General features: G+C 40.4%; 1 protein-coding gene across 1 annotated transcript in view; it reads left to right on the top strand.

Annotated features, from left to right (window-relative positions):
* galnt9 (polypeptide N-acetylgalactosaminyltransferase 9) overlaps positions 1–18306 on the top strand; it is a 60400-nt gene extending 42094 nt beyond the window's left edge. Inside the window, exons 6-11 of the mRNA XM_062544032.1 lie at positions 1425–1542; positions 11050–11235; positions 12401–12538; positions 13626–13721; positions 15842–16009; positions 17291–18306. Coding sequence (XP_062400016.1) covers positions 1425–1542; positions 11050–11235; positions 12401–12538; positions 13626–13721; positions 15842–16009; positions 17291–17437 — 853 coding nt within the window. The 3' untranslated portion in view covers positions 17438–18306. The remainder of the gene's footprint in view (positions 1–1424; positions 1543–11049; positions 11236–12400; positions 12539–13625; positions 13722–15841; positions 16010–17290) is intronic.
* The last annotated feature ends 731 nt before the right edge of the window (positions 18307–19037 follow it).

Raw genomic sequence — 19037 nt, 5'->3', positions numbered from 1 at the left:
TTGCTCGCTTGCATAAGCCCTCAGAGAGTGAAACAGCTGCTTGGGATGGTTGCTCATACTTGAGCCATGCCACTTACCTCCGTGGCATCCCCTCTCCTCTCCCCTTCACCCCCACCCCTCCTAGCACCTCCCCCTCCTCCTCCTCCTCCTCCTCAGACCAATAGCGTCATGTCTCCTCACTCCACGTGTTGGCTTGTGGAGGAGGCAGACGCAGCGTGCCGCCTCGGAATCATCCTCTGTAGTTTCCAGATAAATTCTCTTCCCCCTGGAGTGGTGCTATACTCCGATCGGCACATCTGCCTCGCCCAGGACCCCGCTGCTGGCCTCCCCAGGGCTTTGGCAATGAGGATGCTGTCTCTGTCAGACATTAAGTTGGGCTGGTGGTGAAGGGGGGGGAGAGAGGAGAGGAGTTTCATTCGCAACACGGTGCAGAAGAATGAGTGTGTCCTTTGGAGGAAATGTGAAAAAGATACGGCAGCATTTGCCAGGAAATGCCAGAGAGATGGAGCAATATTCAGCACAAGATGATCTTCCTAGGCTCATGCATTTGTGCTCTTTCTCTCTACAGAATACAGATGATAGACCACCAGTATACTGTAGCATTAATGTTGTCAATTACTGTATGGTGTATAATTTCTATTTAACATGTAACGTAATGAAAAATTTTCATTTAGCATTTATGACGGCCTACTGTATAGACTAGAAATGTATCATTAGTATATTATGTCATGTTCAAGCTGTCTGAATGATAGTCAAACAATGTATGAAATTCACTGTAAAACTTAGCCTGGCTAGCGCCTACCACTTCTCAAATGACACGTGGTCTAGCAACCAGGCGTTCATTTTCTCATATTTGAAAAAATGCCCAGATCCGCTTATTGGGCACCACGGATGTCTATCAAATGCGTCTGTGCATAGTTCAGCTCATCATGGTCTTGCTTTCTCCCCTGTTCTGTGATTGGTCGCCAACCTCAGGCAAAAATGTGGGTGTTAGTTTCCAGACTGCCTTAGCACCGTGAATGAAATCACCGCGCAAGGCAGGATGGGAACACCCAGGCTATATAAAACTATGACAACATTCATAACTGTATGTGTCTGCCACCCATGATGGCAAATCATTAATTTAACAAAAGAGGGAGGAAGAAATGGTAGGCTATAGCACGGCATGTCTTTTCAAACATATTCCCAAGAATTAGCCCGTGGGCGAGCCTATGGCCATTTTAATCTTTTACTGGATACACAGTTGAGATTATTAATGGCTTGTGAATGACTTTTATATATAGAAAAGCCCAAGGATTACACTTAGACTATTTAAAAGGCTTTACATTTTCATTTTATTATTTTTTTTGTAGTCAGCCCAACATTGCAGACACTCATGACGGTTATTTTTTATTTATTTATTGTGAACATGTCTGTGAAACTAGGACACCAGCAATGATTGGCTGCTCCTTCGTGGTGGACAGAGAATACTTTGGGGAAATCGGCCTGCTTGATCCAGGCATGGAGGTCTATGGGGGTGAAAATATTGAGCTCGGCATGAGGGTAAGTAGTCCTATGATTAATCTCCCTCTACAAACATGAGTTCCTCTGGAGGTTTGTCTGTGAAGGTTTACTGTGCATCAGAAAAAAAGGAGTGGGGATAAGGGGGGATTTATGAAACTACAGTATAGCCGGCTGCTGTAGGCTCAAGAGGGTTAATGCTTTAGACTGCTAGGAGGGTCAACAAACAGCTGTTTAACTGCACCCAGTCAGAAATGTGTGGCTGGAAGGGATGTGATTTTTTTTTTCTAAAGCTAAACTACAATGTGCACTTGGCTCAAAGACTTCAAGGCTCTGGAAATGTAAATCTGCAGTAAGGCTTCCATAAGTTGAATTTAACGCTTCGCATGCGTAAATGCAGGGTGAGGAATCGGCGCCCGTTTAAGTTTGAGAAATGTTTCGCTTAATCAAGAGGAATGCCTGTGCACCCACACAGACCGGTTCCACTGAGTGTGTTTGTTATCATTTAGATGGGTTTCTATTGGATGGTGTCGCAGGCAAATGAACCTTAAAGCAGCATTATTAGGTTCTGGTCTAAAACTCGTGAACTAACTGTTTTAGAAAATGTCCAAAGAAACCCCCCATCCAGTCACCACCAACAGCCCAGTTTTTCTGATGAAAGCTTGCTAACATGGTATCATGCATTCCAACTGACCTTCATGATACTGTTGGCAAAGTCGTGCTGTGAAGGCTTTTCATTGTCAATGTGTTCCATCCTGGACTGCAGACCTACATACTGTAGTGTCTGTCGTCCAGGCCATGTTTCATATCCTTTACGTAGCCATATACAAGGGGTGTCAAAGATTTGGCTTTGACAGATCCGGCCCTGCAGATGGTTTTATACGCCCCCCCAGATGTTTTGATAGGAAGGGAACATTAAAACTATGCATATATATATATATTCACATCCAAATGTCTTTCACTACGTGTAATAAGCAATACTACGTGTAATAAGCAACCATCCTCAGGAAGGAAGAATGTGGCACCGACAATTGTTGGCATAGCCGTATACTCTCTTTGCTGGTGCTGACAAAGAGAAAGACTGACATGGAAGAAAGAGTAGTATATGAGAGCAGTACACAATAGACCTGTTTGCCTTGTTTATGTATTAATGAGTGTAGTTAAGAAGTATATTATCAAACAACAACTCGAGACCCATGCAACAATGGTCCTTCCAAGTCTCTTTCAAACAGATAATATGAGTTTTACACCAGGGAATATAGTTCCTTACTGTATGAAAGCAACAAAAATGATCAATCATAATGTTGCCTTTAGACAAAAGGAACAGTGCATGCTGACGGCCATTTCTATAGGAGGCCTCAGATTTTGACTGCAGCCTTCTATGGGTTTCGAGCTTGTAATGAACAGACGTGACATAAACAAACCTGAAATGAGGCCATAGAAGACCATTTTCTTTACTTTAAGCAAGTGCAGAATATTTCTTTTTTTTCCAAACGCGCAATTCCACCTCTTTTACAAAGGTTGTCAGATACCTTTTATTTCTTTGCATTGAACAGAACAATTATTCTTTTGAAGCCGTTCAGGCAGTGGCTGCACATGAGAGGAATCGCAAGACATTGCCAGTTGGGATAGGCATGATTGACACAAACATGTTTAACAATTAGCCCAGGCTGCGCTCAACCGCCGGGCTGCCTCAGAACACCTCACAGGCAACCAATGAAAGTTGCAGTCTAGTGTGAAAGGTTATTGAGTGTTTATAATTTATTGTGCTCTTCAACCTTAGCAACTGCTTCTGTAAATAGATTCCTGGCTCTGTTCCTCCAAGCACTGCAGCACTTATCTTTAAAAAAGAAAAGAGGAAAAAAAGCCAGGGCTTCAAAACTATGTGAAATATTGCATTGTGATTAGGGAAAAAGGAATGTTTTGGGGTTTTTTTGTAGCTTATGTTGGTTTAGTTTCATCATGTTCATTCATAGACCAGACATTTAGCTTTTTAGTGTGTTTGCTGTATATCTGGAAAAAAAACTATCAAGAACCTGAAAAGGCTTGTTAAACCTTTTTATCTATCAGCTTGTGGGGAAATAACATGTGATTATTTTGCATCTTTGTGAGCAAGGTTGTCACAAAACTTCATGAGTTTTCCAATACGACAACTGAAATTGATGCGCCCTGTCATGCTCGCCTCCGGTTTACAGGCAGTCACCTTCGGAGAAAGGCGAGGACTGTCCTGTCATTATAAACACATATTAAGGCTCCTACCATCTGTGGTAGCAGGCCGTTTCAACCCTCCGTAAATTACACCCATATCCAGCGCAAGGCTAATGACAAATTCTGCTAACTGTGTGGCGCGCGGCTCCGGTGAAAACACGGAGCGGCTTAAATCAAAAACAAATGAATCCAATTTGGAGAGACTGAAGAAAATTGACCTTTCGTTGCTTGTCCTGGGGACAAGCATTATGCATGAAAGACTAGACTGATTATTATAGAGTGAGTGCATTTTCACAAGGACTTAGTTACTATTCTCAGTGAATAGCGAAGGTATCAAAAATGTCATCTCACTTTGTAATTTGTTTGACTTTCACATCATGTTTGACTTCATATTTCCAAAATGCATTTGTGCTGAAGTTCATACAATGATGTGTTTTGTGATACACTGCATTGGTTTGCAATCACTCTTGGGCAAGGCAACAATAGGTTAAGCCATTCAGTATTGATTAAGCACTTGTTTTTCCCAGTACATCCATACATTATTTACAGAGCTCGAATCAATTTGCTTGGCTTAATAATAGTCAGGGTTTAGTTACTGCTTACTTTATTCCTATATGTTTTACTTTATTATGTAGAACAGATTGTGAACTTTCCCCAGATTCAAAGGTATGGTAGCCATTAACTAACTTTACTTGAACAGCAGTCTTCTTCATGCATTATTCATTGCCATGTGAGTGTATTTATACTGGGTGACATCATGTGATTGCTGAAAAGTGCACTGAATAAAGGAAAGATGTGCCAAGAGAGATTTTGAAATACCCATCACTCTGTCAGATATATTATGTGAATATATGGACAGTTTTAACATAAATGAAAATGATGGTGTATAATTCCCTTTCCCTCCTGAATTAAACATGAATGTATGTATAAACAGTACCTAACTGAAAATGATGTGGCCAACTATATTCTGTTACTGAAACTGTGAACTGAATGTACTATATCTATGGAATCGTCAGGGTTGCTGGAATCGTTGATAGAATCTAGATGTGTTTACAGCTCCCGCTCTACACCGTTTTAGTAGTCCTCTCTGGGGGATGGCAGCCATAGAGAAGTGTTTACTAAAAGCCTCTTCCCTGTAAGCTACGATCTAGTGGCGCACAGAGAAGAGTGCTCTTTATCCAAATATGTTGGGATAAACCATTTTGATGACAATGGTTTCCACAGTTCTTAGGATTAATAACGATGCTAACGCATTGCTGCATTTTACTGTGAAATATGTACGAGTAGTACGGTCTCCTTCATGTCAACAGTCAACTCAATATACACATGATGGAATGTGACAGCGGCTAATTAATTCTACGGCACATGGGGAGTTGAAGAATGCATCATAACAGTACTAACCGTAATGATGATGAAGATAATTCATTGCTGGTTTATTGCCAGCCAACTTTGCATTCTACCTCAGTGGATAGTGCTGGCATTATGGGTCTTCAAACCCAGCAGGGAGAGTATGTGCATACTAATTAGAAAACCTGAATTGATTTTCAAATGTCTGAGGGGGTACAATAGAAAAGTCAATTATGTTATTCCTGATGTTTGCGCTGGGAGGAGGGGTAATGGCCTAACTGCATATGAGCTGAAAAGTCATAATCCAGTCACCAGTGTGATGCAGTCAATACTTCTAAAGAATGGCAGTGACTGCTGTGTATGATGAATGGAGGCTGTTTCCCTTGGCTCACTCAAGACTAGATTTTATTCCGTTTTTTTTTTGTGTGTGTGTGTGTGTGTGTGTGTGTATATCATATGCTGTTAAACATTTCTGTCATCCATATATGCGGTTGCTATGACATTTTGTGACATATTAGTGCTTGTGAATGTTGTTTAAAGGAGATTCCTACTGGCAGAGGAGTGATATTACTGAAATTGCTCACCATGGAGTTGCTGTGAGACATGCTGTCTGTTTACTAGGGATATGCTTGTATCCAAATAACCAGCTAAAATGTGTGCCAACTGACTTCAACTGAAACATGAAAATATTCAGGCACAGTCTATTACAAAATTTAGTTTTTTCCATTATTTAATGTCTCTATGTAAACTCTTGTTTAAATTCTAGTCACACTTTACTTGGATATGGTCGGATTATCAACAAACTATCTGTAGACACTGTTAACTAACAGTTCAAGGTCATGTTGAGTAATTGTCAAACAACAATTTTGCACACTGAACTTGAATCCTATCCAAATAAAGTGTTACCAAAATTCTTTCCGGTTGGATACATTGTCATTAAAAAGGCTTAATGGATAGGCCTTATGGATAGGCCTACAAATCAGTATGCAGATACAGTATGTGGATTAGATGCACAAGCAGCTGAACTTGTGGTACTGAAGAAGGTCTTGTTTTTTGTGTCTATACTCTGTACTTCGAGACAGATGAGTTAGAGGATAGTGGAAAGAAAGTGACTCTGCATGTTAGACAATTCTGTACATGAGGCATATTTACAAACATTCGTTCATGAAGGAGAAACTGTTGGACCTATGACACTTTTTCACTAAAATTCACTTTCACTTGACCTTGGCATACAAATACCCATAATAGAACAACAGTGAAATACTGGCATACTGATAATGTCTAAAGTCTATGATGGTGCTGTTATGATATTAGGTGGGTGCAGTAGACCCAATTATACAAATGGACTCACATATGTATGAATATGAAAAAGTAGACAGTATTTAACACACCGTCTCAACAGCACAAATTCAAATAGTCAACTCTTGCAGTTGCAGATCAATTATTTGCAATTTGGTGGAATCATCATCGTGGCAATTTCCGCACGGCTTGATGCAAATGTGTTTTCCAGTTGGCGCTGGTGCTATCATCAGTTCATCATTATCTCTTTTGTGTCCAAGGAAAGCAAGCAATTTGGTCTGATTTGTTTTGCTAATGCCCTGGCAGGGACCTCAAAAGATAGAGGGAAGACAACGGGATAAGACATCCAGGAACGTGATGTACACAAGGTGGCAGCCGGCTGCTGTGCACCACCTGTTTTCCCTCAGAAGCGCCAGGGCTCGCTCTTGCTAGTGTAGCAAAGGTCAAATCATTACCACTTGGGTTTGTTGGGGTGCAGTACGCAAAAATGTTACAAAGGCTTTTTTTTCCATCGGAGACGGAAGACAGAAATTTAGAGGGTGATTAAATGATCATGTGTTAATTCATATTATCAACATTGTAATGATTACCAGTATTGACAAGAAGAGCAAGATCAAGATGACTTTGTACCAGAGTTTAGAAAAAGCCTTAAAGGATCCAAGTGACATACTGTAGGCTATAGTAATTCTGAAGAAGAATACCTCTTTGCACTTACAAAGGCAGAGTTAATGGTTTAAAAGAGTGATTTACTTTGACATAGCGAAACTACCCCAAAAGCTGTGCTATGCTATTTAGTTATAAATGCATATTTCAGTCTTACTAAAAAAAATGCCCTAATTTAACATTGCTTTGTTCCCTAACGAAAGTTTACATTTGTTATCATCCAAAGTAGATCATAGATTGTTCTTAGACTGGAGTTGTCCTTTAAACCACCTGATAACACCATCCTTCAGAAACTCTCTGTTGTACTTTAATTTCTTCCTGAATTTTTTTTGAAAAAGTTGTGTTTTTGCGCACCTCTTTGGGACGGGTGTGTCGGAGAAGAAGAAAGCTCCCGCACACTGTTCGATCAGATGACCATCCTCAGGAAAATTGCCTGAAGATGGTCATCTGACCGAAACATTGCAATAAATGGCTACAGATGACAGTGTGCGGGTGCTTTCTACTTCTTCCTGAATCTTTTCAGCAGAAAACTCACCAACCATTGATGTGCTAAATTATTTAACTAAAAGAATATTCTGGGCCCACCACAAATCAATGCATTTAGTGAATTCAGTCTCTAAGCTCAAAGTTGCCTTACTGATCTCATCACTAAGTGCAATTCCTCCACCTGTCAGTGGGATCCTGTTGGACTAATTCCTGATGACTTCAATAATTATTTACCCTTAGCCAATCTGTCATGCATCTCCAAAGTCCTTGAGAAGGTACTGTTTTAGCCATTTCATTCTGGATTTTGCCCCAAATAACACAAACTGCCTATGATAACCAATAATCTCTGCATAGCTGATGCTGGACTTCTGTCCATACTTATCCTTTTTGTTTAAGAAAAAGCCAGCTCAAAACAAAGATGTAAAGGTATGACATAAATGGTTTATTTGTAAATCAAAATAAAATGTCAAACGAAAAAGGGGGCAAAACGCTGCTCAGTATCTAGTAAGTATGAGGAAAATAAAATTAAAAGTAAAACCAAACACACAAACACCCTCCAGATAAGGAGTATAATTGCCAATGTCGTCATACACAGACCGCTCATCTGTCTGGACACACAGCACTGCTGCAACAACAAATGACAAAAGCCATGAGGAACACCCAGTAAACATTTACTTCACCACAACATGCAACACATCCCTGATTCCCATAACCATGAATCTGCTGTCTGGCACAATTGCCTTGTCTTCATGTAATCTCAGGCCTCTTAATGGCTGCCCAATCAGCCCAGCCAGGAACTCAATTCCCGGCACCTAAGGAGGAGACGGGACCTGGACACAGAAACTACAGAACACACACAGGCAGACTACAGCAATCAGTGTCCATTCTTGGTTCATTTCCTTCAGTACCTCGCAAACAGGACACAATTTGTAGAAATAATGAGCTGCAAGTCATAGTGCTCTACTGTTACAAACGGCATTCCTCAGGGCTCTGTTCTGGGGCCTCTGCTATTCATTATCTACAGTATCTTCTCCCACTTGACAGTATCCTTTGACAACATGGTGTTCAGTTTCACTGCTATGCAATGCAGATGACACCCAGCTTTACATGTCTACGAAGCCTGCATTTTTTACTCCTGCTGTGATCATTGCCTGGCTGTATCCTGTCTTCATATATGACTGTACCATGCCTTGCTTTTCTCCGTTCATGTGCCTTGTGTAGTATTAGACTCTACAATACACACATCAACAATATTTCTTACCGTGCCTTTTTTCAACTAGGGAACATTGCAAGATTACATCCAGCCCTCACTTAGCGCAGTGCATAAGTCCTAGTCAGTGCTTTTGATACATCCTGCATTAACTATTAACTAACTAATTTATTTATTTTGTAAATGCGTTTGTATGTTTATATTTGTGAATTACCATTTTTTTTTTTTGATTTGATTTATTTTGGATTAGACAGACAACATAATCCAAAGGATGGCATGTTAAAGTGTGAGCACTTATTTCCAACATGGTCCTTGGTGGTTGATACACATATAAGACATATTACAGAACAAAAGAATAACATATAACACAGAATCATCCAATATTGGGAGAATTCTAAAAAACAAAAAAATCACAGATCTCATAAAATAATTCATCTATATTTAAAAAGCTAATTTACTCTATTCCATAAAAATGACTTCACCTGACGTCTAAAACTCCCTCTGCAGTTTAGAATTTTGACCTTGGGTGACATGAAAGGTGTAAATCAAATGTATTATAATTAATATTATTATTAATATTGTTATTCTCAGAGCGTAGGTAACTGGAATATGTTAGGGGTGAATAAGAATGTGATTCATCATGGAAAAAGCCACATTGGAATAAAAAAAAAAACATGTATTGTCACTATTTGCTGGATAGACCAGTAGCAGCATAAAATGGTATTTTATCAAACAGATATTGTGTTGTGGTTATCTTTAGCAAGAGGCCAAAGACACAAGAAAAGGGCAAAATTCAATTAAAATTAGACAGGAAAGAATTGGTTAGAGCAGACGATTTGATAATGGATTTTTGTAAAAATGTGTTTTGAGAATAAACTGGAAAAGGTTAGAATATGTTAATCATGACCCTTAGGACTGTGGAGGGTAGGGGCACTTGAAGTATTGTATTGTGTATAAAATACACCTGTTTTAATCAATTAATCTGCTTTGACCTTTTAAATAGTCGCCTGCTCTTTTCACCAAACCGCATACAAGCTCCAGCATGGCTAAATTGTGCTTCTTTGTTCCGTCATGAAGAAAAGTCACGATGTGAATTAAGTCTTAAACATGTGCAGTGCTTGATCAAATCCAATGCAATCAGACAGGAGTTTTCAATGACTTTTCATCATATACTGTCTGTCTAAATGTCAAGTGACATAAAAAGGGGTTTTTTTGTGCTTGCGCCTAGAGTCAGCCCTATTTAAGATAGCTTGCATTTGGACAGTCAGGTGTTGCCAATTATTGTATAGTTGCATGAAAGTCCTGTTTAAAATTCATGACAGAAATTATTCTCATTAAGAGGAAATGCTTAACAGCCTCTTGAGCAATTCAATTAAACCAATATGCAGCACATTGATGCTACATTGGGTTTATATCACTGGTGATAACGAGGCTCTCCTAATGCGAGTTTTGTTAGAATGCACACGGAGTACATATTGCCAATACATCTTGAAGGTTGGGAATCCATGTCCAATTTAATTACTTTCTTCAGAGGTCTACCAGCCCCACAGCACTCATTTCCCTTATCTAAATATTTCGTTTGATTTTTCATTCAGTTACTGCAATGATTTTTACAACTCATTGGCTCACAGCTGACCTCGTCCCTTAGATAAATGAAAAGGGTGCTGCAGTCCACTTTGGTGAAATTGATTCACATGAATAAGTTGGTTAAAAATTCATGTTTGATTCATATTTAGTCTGTTTAGATTAATTAATACAAAAGATGGGAGATAGATGCTTGGAGGACAAGAGCCTGTACACATCCCTGCTCCATAGCACAAACTGAATAGGTGTGATATAGGTGAAAAAATAGCATACCGTCATTCTAGGGGACAACACTAACACAAACTGTGAGCTTGTTGACCACAGAACTCAAATTAACACCATTGCAAATTTGAACAACTGATGCCACCTGCTTACTTCCTCTCTATTTTTAAAGGATGACACGCATTCACTTCCTATTTTATGCGAATCCCTGACGCACGAGCAAGCACAACATTTTCTGTGTCAGGGTAATTCTGTGTCACCAGTCTCTGCAGGGATTCACATATTTATGGCCTCGTTCACAACAACCTCATTCATCACTCTGTTCGCTCACGCTGTTTCAGCAAATATACAGTACACAATCGTAACTCTTAATTGCCACAGCAGCAAAAGAGTCTCCCCATCAGACCATAGACACTAATGCTCTAATAGTATTCCAATTACATTTTTTCTTCTGGTATTCAAATGAATAATGTGTCTGGTGTCAGTTTATGCTGAGGGGGTTATTGATGTGTTTGTGGTTCTCCTTACAGGTATGGCAGTGTGGAGGGAGTATGGAAGTCCTGCCCTGTGCTCGTGTGGCCCATATCGAACGCACCAAGAAGCCATATAATAACGACATTGACTACTATGCCAAAAGGAACGCTCTGAGGGCCGCAGAGGTCTGGATGGATGAGTACAAGTCACACGTCTACATGGCCTGGAACATACCAATGAATGTGAGTGTTCGCCTTGAGGACTCCATTTGTCATTAATGTATGGATGTTTGGTTAGAGAGGAATTCAACTGTTTTGAAGTGCTCAAAAAGAATAATAATATTACATTGACAACGAAGACACAGAAAGAGAAAACTTAAATGTAAGTCCTCCCCCATTGTCACACCATCATCACACCCCTCTACACAGCAGGAAAGTGTTGGAAAGACAGGCTATTGGATGAAGTAATCACTCAAAGCCTCCTGAAATCAGTTTTGACAAAAAAAGCTTTGAAGTGCCTATGGTAGTGCAACATTAGTCAAACCCACTGCCTCTGACATGAAAAAAGATTTAATGTATGAAAAATGAATTATATGCTTCTTCAGCATATCAGTTCCTCCTTTGAGAGTGTATTTGGTTTAGTTCTTCTGACAACACCTTTTCAGTCACTTTTAATGACTTTGATACATTTTGAAAGTGGGTGCACTTTGACTTGGTATAGCCAGTCTGCTTATGCATTCTGGTAAAGGCCTCTATAGCCAACCCCTAATATAGTGAGTGATCACTATCTGAATGCAAATGCGCATGTCAATCTATACCCTCTTTATGATCGCTAGTGGATTAGTGTTTTCCCCTCTTTATGTTCAAGGCACATCTCATTAATGAATGTGTGCTCTAATTCCTATCTGTGTAGCGTCCTATTGTTGATATTCAGCTGTGGATTGTGCATGTTTGCAGAGGGTGTTGAAACAGAGTGTCTCCAAATGAGGCGTCTCGTGTCAGGGGAGTCTGGCTCACTGAAGTATCGCAGTTATTACATATTCCCCACATCAATCTGGGAAGCCACTCTCTCCCCCTCTCTCAATCTCTCTCTCTCTCTCTCTCTCTCTCTCTGTCCCTCTCTCTCCCTCTCTCTCTCTCAGAGCCAACAGGGCCGTGAACGCTCATAATTAAACAGCTGATTAGAATTTGCACAGCATTGTATTACGCCTAATGAAAGAACAATAAGGGTCCCTGGTGACTGACACGCCGGTTTCCTGTGCGGAAAGACGAATACTTTTCTCTTTTCCGTCCTTCCTGGCCCGGTTCCCCTCAGTTCTCCCCCGGCATTCCTATACTGCCGGGAGACTTCCCCTTTCCGGTTTCATGAGTGTCACGACTGTAAAAAAAAAATTCCTACCCTCTGCAGAACCCAGGGGTGGATTTCGGGGACGTGTCGGAGCGGATGGCCTTGAGGAAGAAGCTCAAATGCCGAAGCTTCCGCTGGTACTTGGAGCACGTGTATCCTGAGATGAGAATCTACAACAACACAATTACCTATGGGGAGGTGAGTCCACTTTGGCTTTTATAACATCTATGTGATGAGACTTATTGTCAAATAATTCTCATTATACACATGGCTGGTTTTAAAAAGATTTGAAAAGATGAAGGATTAGTTTCAACTGAAACATCGCTTTTGGATATACATGGTTTAAGTAAATTCAGTATGAACAGATAAAGTATTTAATAACTTATCTTAACTAGTTTCTCAATACTGCAGAGCATCGACATTATGAGAGGAAAATCAACCAAAGAGGTCCAATTGCATTTGGAGGCATTGCAGAAAAAGGGAGAGTTTCCTTATTGATTTCCACAATAGAGGGGAGAAAAAATCAATAACCCTCCCAAAAGTATTGTGTGGATAAATCAAAATTAAAGTATGGATTGAACAAGCATTACAATCTTTTACAGACAGTTTTGTATGGATGTTCTGCTTGGGCATCTTGCAAATGGATTCCTTGAAGCATAGCACATTTAGATGGCACTATTTCAAACCAGCAGACTGGCCACAAGACAGTCAGCGACTCGCACGCTGCCATATTGAAACTGCCGGAGAAAATGGCTCTCTTCTCCCCTCATCATCTGTCATGGCAGAACCAAGTGCAGTATAATGCTGAGTGTTGGCCGTACCATCGCAGAGTGAGCCATCTGAAATCATAGGCAGCATATCTCCATCTGGCCGCATAGGAAGCCGAGCAACAGCATCGTGAGATATAGGAAACGGTGGAGGATGGACGACAAAGAGAACTCTACATCACAGCAAAACAACAGTGCTCGTCTCAATATTTGTTTGGTGTAGGGTGGCTTGTGCCATTTACATTTCCAGTATTAGGGGGTTTGAAGTACAGGCATGATGTTCGATAGTCTTGTTCCAAGTGAAAGAGGGTGAGCCTTCAGATATTCTGAGATTCCCTTTAGAAAGCTATGTATTCTCAAAGCTGGGTGTAATCTATAATTCATATCCCACACCAGGTCTTATACTGTGAATTTCTATATGTCTGTGTGCGTAAACACGTGTGTCTGTGTTTCTGTGTGTGTGTGTGTGTGTGTGTGTGTGTGTGCATGCGTGTCCGTGCCTATCCGTGCGTGTCCAGGTGAGAAACAGTAAAGCGAGTGGATATTGCTTGGACCAGGGATCTGAAGATGACGACAAGGCCATACTTTACCCTTGCCATGGCATGTCCTCTCAGGTCAGTCACCTCCTCTCCCCTCCTCCATGATGTCCCCTGCCTCACTCTCATCAAAGGACACTTGTGCCGTGCTTTTAACAGTGGCCATACAATTCATTTTGCAAATACATCTGAAAAGTGAGGGTATTTTAAGGCATTATCATTGCCATGCCAACTAGTGAAGTATCATTTACAAAGACAGGGTGGTATGTTTTTTTGATTGCCAAGACGATGTTCGAGGCAGATATTGAAAAGGTTTGAATAAATTGCTCAAACCTTGGATATTGTCCTCCACATGAGGTCTCTGGATGAGACACTGGGATTGTTTATCAGATCTGTTTTTACTGTTCACTGCAGTATGGAGTAATTCCCCACTAAGGCTCCAATCTAGTCCCCCCCTGGCAAATAAAGGAATTGAAATGAATTCTGAGTCATTATGTCGCTGCACCAGAGTAATGACTAAAATTGCCTTGCGCCAAAAAAGAAAATATTTTGTTTTATACGGCCTTTTTTTTGTCACATTACAATTGCTCAAAATACAGACAAAATTATGTCTGAGAACATTGTTTGAGGGGTATCTGTACACACAGTATGAAAAGAATGTGTACCAATCTAAAGGCTTTCTATCTTGTCCCGTGTTCCTTTTGTCAAGACCACCAGTTCTGTAGACTTCCAGTAGCTCTCTCAGAAAGCCGTGAGGAATCTGAGAAATGCAGTAAGCGTGCTCCCGGTGTCTGGAGCTCCTGTGTGCTGCCCGCACCACTCATGCTAAGAGCCCCCTCCCTCCTCAAATCTCAGCAGATCGCCTGCTTTAAATTGTTCACACTCTGGCGCGTTCCACCGGTGGTCTGCTCTTCTCCCCCCACCCCCCCAAGGAACATGTGTTTGGCGCGTGCGAACTCTCTAGGCCTGGCTGGGAGCGAGCGTGTAATCTCAGAGAGCAGCACTGCGCAGCGCTGTCACTAAGTGGTAAAGCATAGGAGGATTACCGGCCATGGGTTCTCTTAAAATGAGCAGCGCAACTGTTGCCTTCTCATCATCACACCACTGTGCAGCCATTATGAAATAAAAGGGCCGGAAGCCTGAACACAATATATTGGACAAGCCAGAGCAGAAACAAGGATCAGTGAAATATTGTTGAACTATACTCTTTCAACAGCATAAACAAACATGTGTGCTCCTAAGGCATTAGCGGTGGCACAGAAAACAACACTGAGCTTATGGGAACTTGGGGACAAACAAATATATATATTTTTTAAGAAAAACAAGTTTAAAGTCGACATTAGAGCATTATGCTAAATTCCAATTCATGTTAATTTCAAAGTATCTGCATTGGTTTTGAACATTTCAACTGGAAACCCTCTTGGAAAGGGTCTATAGTCTGAAATATGCTATATATCTTAAAAATCCCATGAATGGTTTTGTAAAATTATAGTGCAACCCAGTTGTAGTTTGTACAGAAAATTCTGTTTCCATTGTGATTTTCGGCATCATACAGTATTTATGAGTTCCCTGGCTGGTTGACTGACTCCAAGCAAAAGAAACTCTGAGCAGATGCAAGCAGCCAGTCATGCACAATCCATTGTTTTTGTCTCTAGCATCAGCCATTTAGCCCCACAAGTAGGACAATTACCTCCAATTAAGTGACTGACTTCTAAACAATGAACGAGAGATGCGAATTTCACCATTCACGATCCTAGAGGCCTGTGTGAGAGTCTCTGTCTGTGCACCTCTCATTTCGCTGGGAGTACTATGATCATGAATAATTGAGCACATCACAGCTGTATCCTTATGTAATGGATACCCATAGATTTCATTGCTCTCATTCAGCAAATTAAATATTAAGGATCATGTCTGCTGAGATGCAGAGGATCTTTTTTCCTTTTCTATTCAAATACAAACCTCAAGGCATTCTCTCAGAGAAAAGGAAGAACGTATTTCATGTCTGTTACTTCAATCAGTGTAGTATAAACTTATTTTCAAATTGTTTTTCTGCCTTGATTGTGCCTTACTAAATACTTGACTACAGACTCATTTGCCACATTATTACATACTGTATCCACTTTTATGAGCCAATGACAGTGTTGCCTTTCTGAAAGCGATGCAACTGTGGCATGATCCCCATGTGCTTGTGCCTGTAGTTGGCGCGGTACTCCACTGAAGGCCTGCTGCAGCTGGGGCCGCTGGGATCCACCACCTTCCTGCCCGACACCAAGTGTCTGGTGGACGACGGGAGGAGCCGCACTCCAAGTCTGAAGAAATGTGACGCCGTGTCTCGCACCTCCCAGCGACTGTGGGATTTCACACAGGTATTTAGTACTACTATTAATACTACTACTACTGTTACTACGACTCCAACTACTACTACTACTACTACTACTACTGCTACTATTACTATTACTACTACTGCAACTGCTACTACTACTAATACTACTATTATAACTACTACTACCACTACTACTCCAAGGATACAAGGATACAAGGAGTTGTATTTATCACATGCATATCATTACTAAAGTAAAGAAGAATGCAGTGAAATTAGTCAGTTCCTTCGCCTCTTGTGCATATGGAGGGGGTTTGGGGTTGTAGAGGGGCAGGATAAGTGCAAAAAGCATTTAAGTGCACCAAGGAACACCCAGAATACTACCACTACTACTACTATACTACTACTACTACTACTACTACTACTAGTGCTGCTGCTACTATAACTGCTGTCACTACTACTACTACTATGACTGATACTACTACTATTACTACTACTACTACCACTACTACTATTGCTGTTGCTGCTACTACTACTAGGCTACAACTAGGCTATAACTGCTACTAGTACTTCTACTACTACGACTATTATTGCTATTACGACTACTACCTACCACCACTACTAATACCACTACTACTATTACCACACTGGAGTGTAATAGTATGACCAAAATATCCTCTGTAGTCTGTACTGTCGAAACATCCTGTGTACCTACCCTTGTTATTCTCCAAATTGCTTTGACAAAGCCATAGCAAAGAGAGCCCAAATTGGCAAAAAAAAAAATTCAAAAAGAAACCACTAATTGAAAGCATATGATAGTCATAGACTTCACATAGACACACAGGCTCAGTTGGATTTGGTTCTGAATAACTGTGCTCACAGTGTAAAAAATCATGATGTGCCATATCGGAGGCAGATTAGAAGGCTATTTTCCCATCTCCAGTGGTTCCTGCCCGCGTGTAATTGCAGGCTCTTATCTCAGAATGTGCTATCTATGTTGATGATAATGACACATCTTTTAGCAGATCTGTCTTCAGCTATATACTCTTAGGGTTTTTATCAATAACGCAAATGTATCTCTCCTGCGGTAGTAACAACAAAGAATTGCCTGTGGCATGATATGGATGCTAATGATGTTGACTGAAATTTGCAGGGCAAACCTTTAGATCCATTCAACCATGAAATAAGAATGTAGTGTAAAATTATCCGAGGGCAGACATGACAGGACTTTTAAGTATTTGGCTTAGAGGCATTTTCATTCACAAGTGTTGTTTTTTTTTTTATCTTAGTCATTTCTCCAAGTTTATCTTTTTCTTTTCCCCCTTAGAATGGCCCTATCATAAGCAGAGATACTGGACGTTGTCTGGAAGTAGAAATGGCCAAAGATGCCAACTTCGGCTTGCGGCTAGTGGTCCAGCGATGCTCTGGACAGAAGTGGATGATCCGCAACTGGATTAAGCATCCAAGACACTGAGTGGTCATCCCCAAGAAGAACATTGTTGATGACATTATCACGAACAATAATGAACCTCTGATTTTTCTCCTGTTTTTTAAAGACACACTATGAATGATTGACTCAAATGAAGAATGTGTGTGGATCTCCACAGACTACAAACACTACTTTGCCTGAGACAAAGTGCTTTTGAAAGACTGAGTCTAAAACGCGATCAATAAACACATTTTCAAAGGCGCCACGGGTCCCACAGAGGTGGATCAGAGTGCAAACAGCAGGTTTTTGCCATGCGCAACCTTTCTTATGCTCACCTGCAAGACATGCAAAGTGCAAACAGATGAAAGGTTGGACTTGTGTTTTACAGGCTTCTATTGAATTGTGTTAGGGCCGTGTGCGTGCTGTGATCACAAGGGCCATGTCAAGGTGGGTTTTTAAGAAAAAAGAAAAAAGAAAACTCTGTTAAGTCACCATGTCAACTATAAATAAAAAAAATCATCTGGAGAGTCAACTATATCCGAAGTGCTAACATGAAGATAATCCTATCAAGATCCAGCTCCCTCGAGATTGAAACTAGTAGCCTCTTCTCTTTTTTGTTCTTTTCATTGTTTCTTTTTTTATTTTCCTGACTTTATTGCTTATGCACAGATGAGAATCATATATGGTCACCGGTGGAATCATGTGCCTTTTTCAGTCATTATGCTACATTTGACTGGGGAATGTGAACCCCTTAAGCATGTACAATACTTTTAAATTAATTAAATCTGAATATAAATATAAATAAATGTAAAGATGTCTTATAATAGTATGTTGTAAAACTTAAGCGGTTATCAGTACCTCAGTAATAATAATGACAATAAAAAAAGAACGTTTTTATGCTTTAGATGACATTGGTTTTGAAAAGTGTTATGCTTTTTTTTTTCCTGTTCAAACACATTTTCCCCTGAAAAGAAAACATTTTACAAAACCGATTCTTTTTTACTGCAGAATTTCCATCAGTACGGTTGTGTGTTTTTTCTGTGGCACTGCACCTCGTGGCTACCATGAACAATGTTCCATTTTTGTAACCATGGGCGAGGATGCCTTTGGTTGTTGACACCGAGAGGGAGAGCAAATTAAATGTCTTTGTTGTGCTTCCACTTACCAACTCCTAACTCCTACAGGATTCAAGCCTAACGCTGTAATCATTAAAGTCCACCCACAGGATAGCAGGTCTTCAGCGACCACTGAAAGCTTTCCAATTTATCAAGCTCAGCAAGAACCTCCACATTGCTGTATGCTTTTCTGAAGTCATGCCAAGGGTTCAGCACTCTAAAAATAAATCATGCTTTTATTTATACCTTTGGTTGCTTGCAACTGTACTTTTACTTCTGAAAGTTTCTATCTGTACTTTCACCTGTGTGTGGCTATAGATTTTTGTTAATGCACTTTGGTCCTGTTTTCTTGACTCTTTTGCTGTACTTGGGTTCCCATCATGACATGCCCAGCAGGTACTCATAAAGTAAAAAAAATGTTTTCACCCTATACACGCATGTGCAGACTTGATGAGAGGCTAAGGGTCAAACAATGGCCAAAGAGAAAACATGGCAATGTTATACAGTAGGTAGGTTGTCCCCGCAGCTCA

This window comes from Sardina pilchardus, chromosome 8 (genome assembly GCF_963854185.1).
Source record: "Sardina pilchardus chromosome 8, fSarPil1.1, whole genome shotgun sequence".
Taxonomy (NCBI): domain Eukaryota; kingdom Metazoa; phylum Chordata; class Actinopteri; order Clupeiformes; family Clupeidae; genus Sardina; species Sardina pilchardus.
Note: the sequence above shows the minus strand (reverse complement) of the source record. Positions and strands in the feature narration are given on the sequence as shown.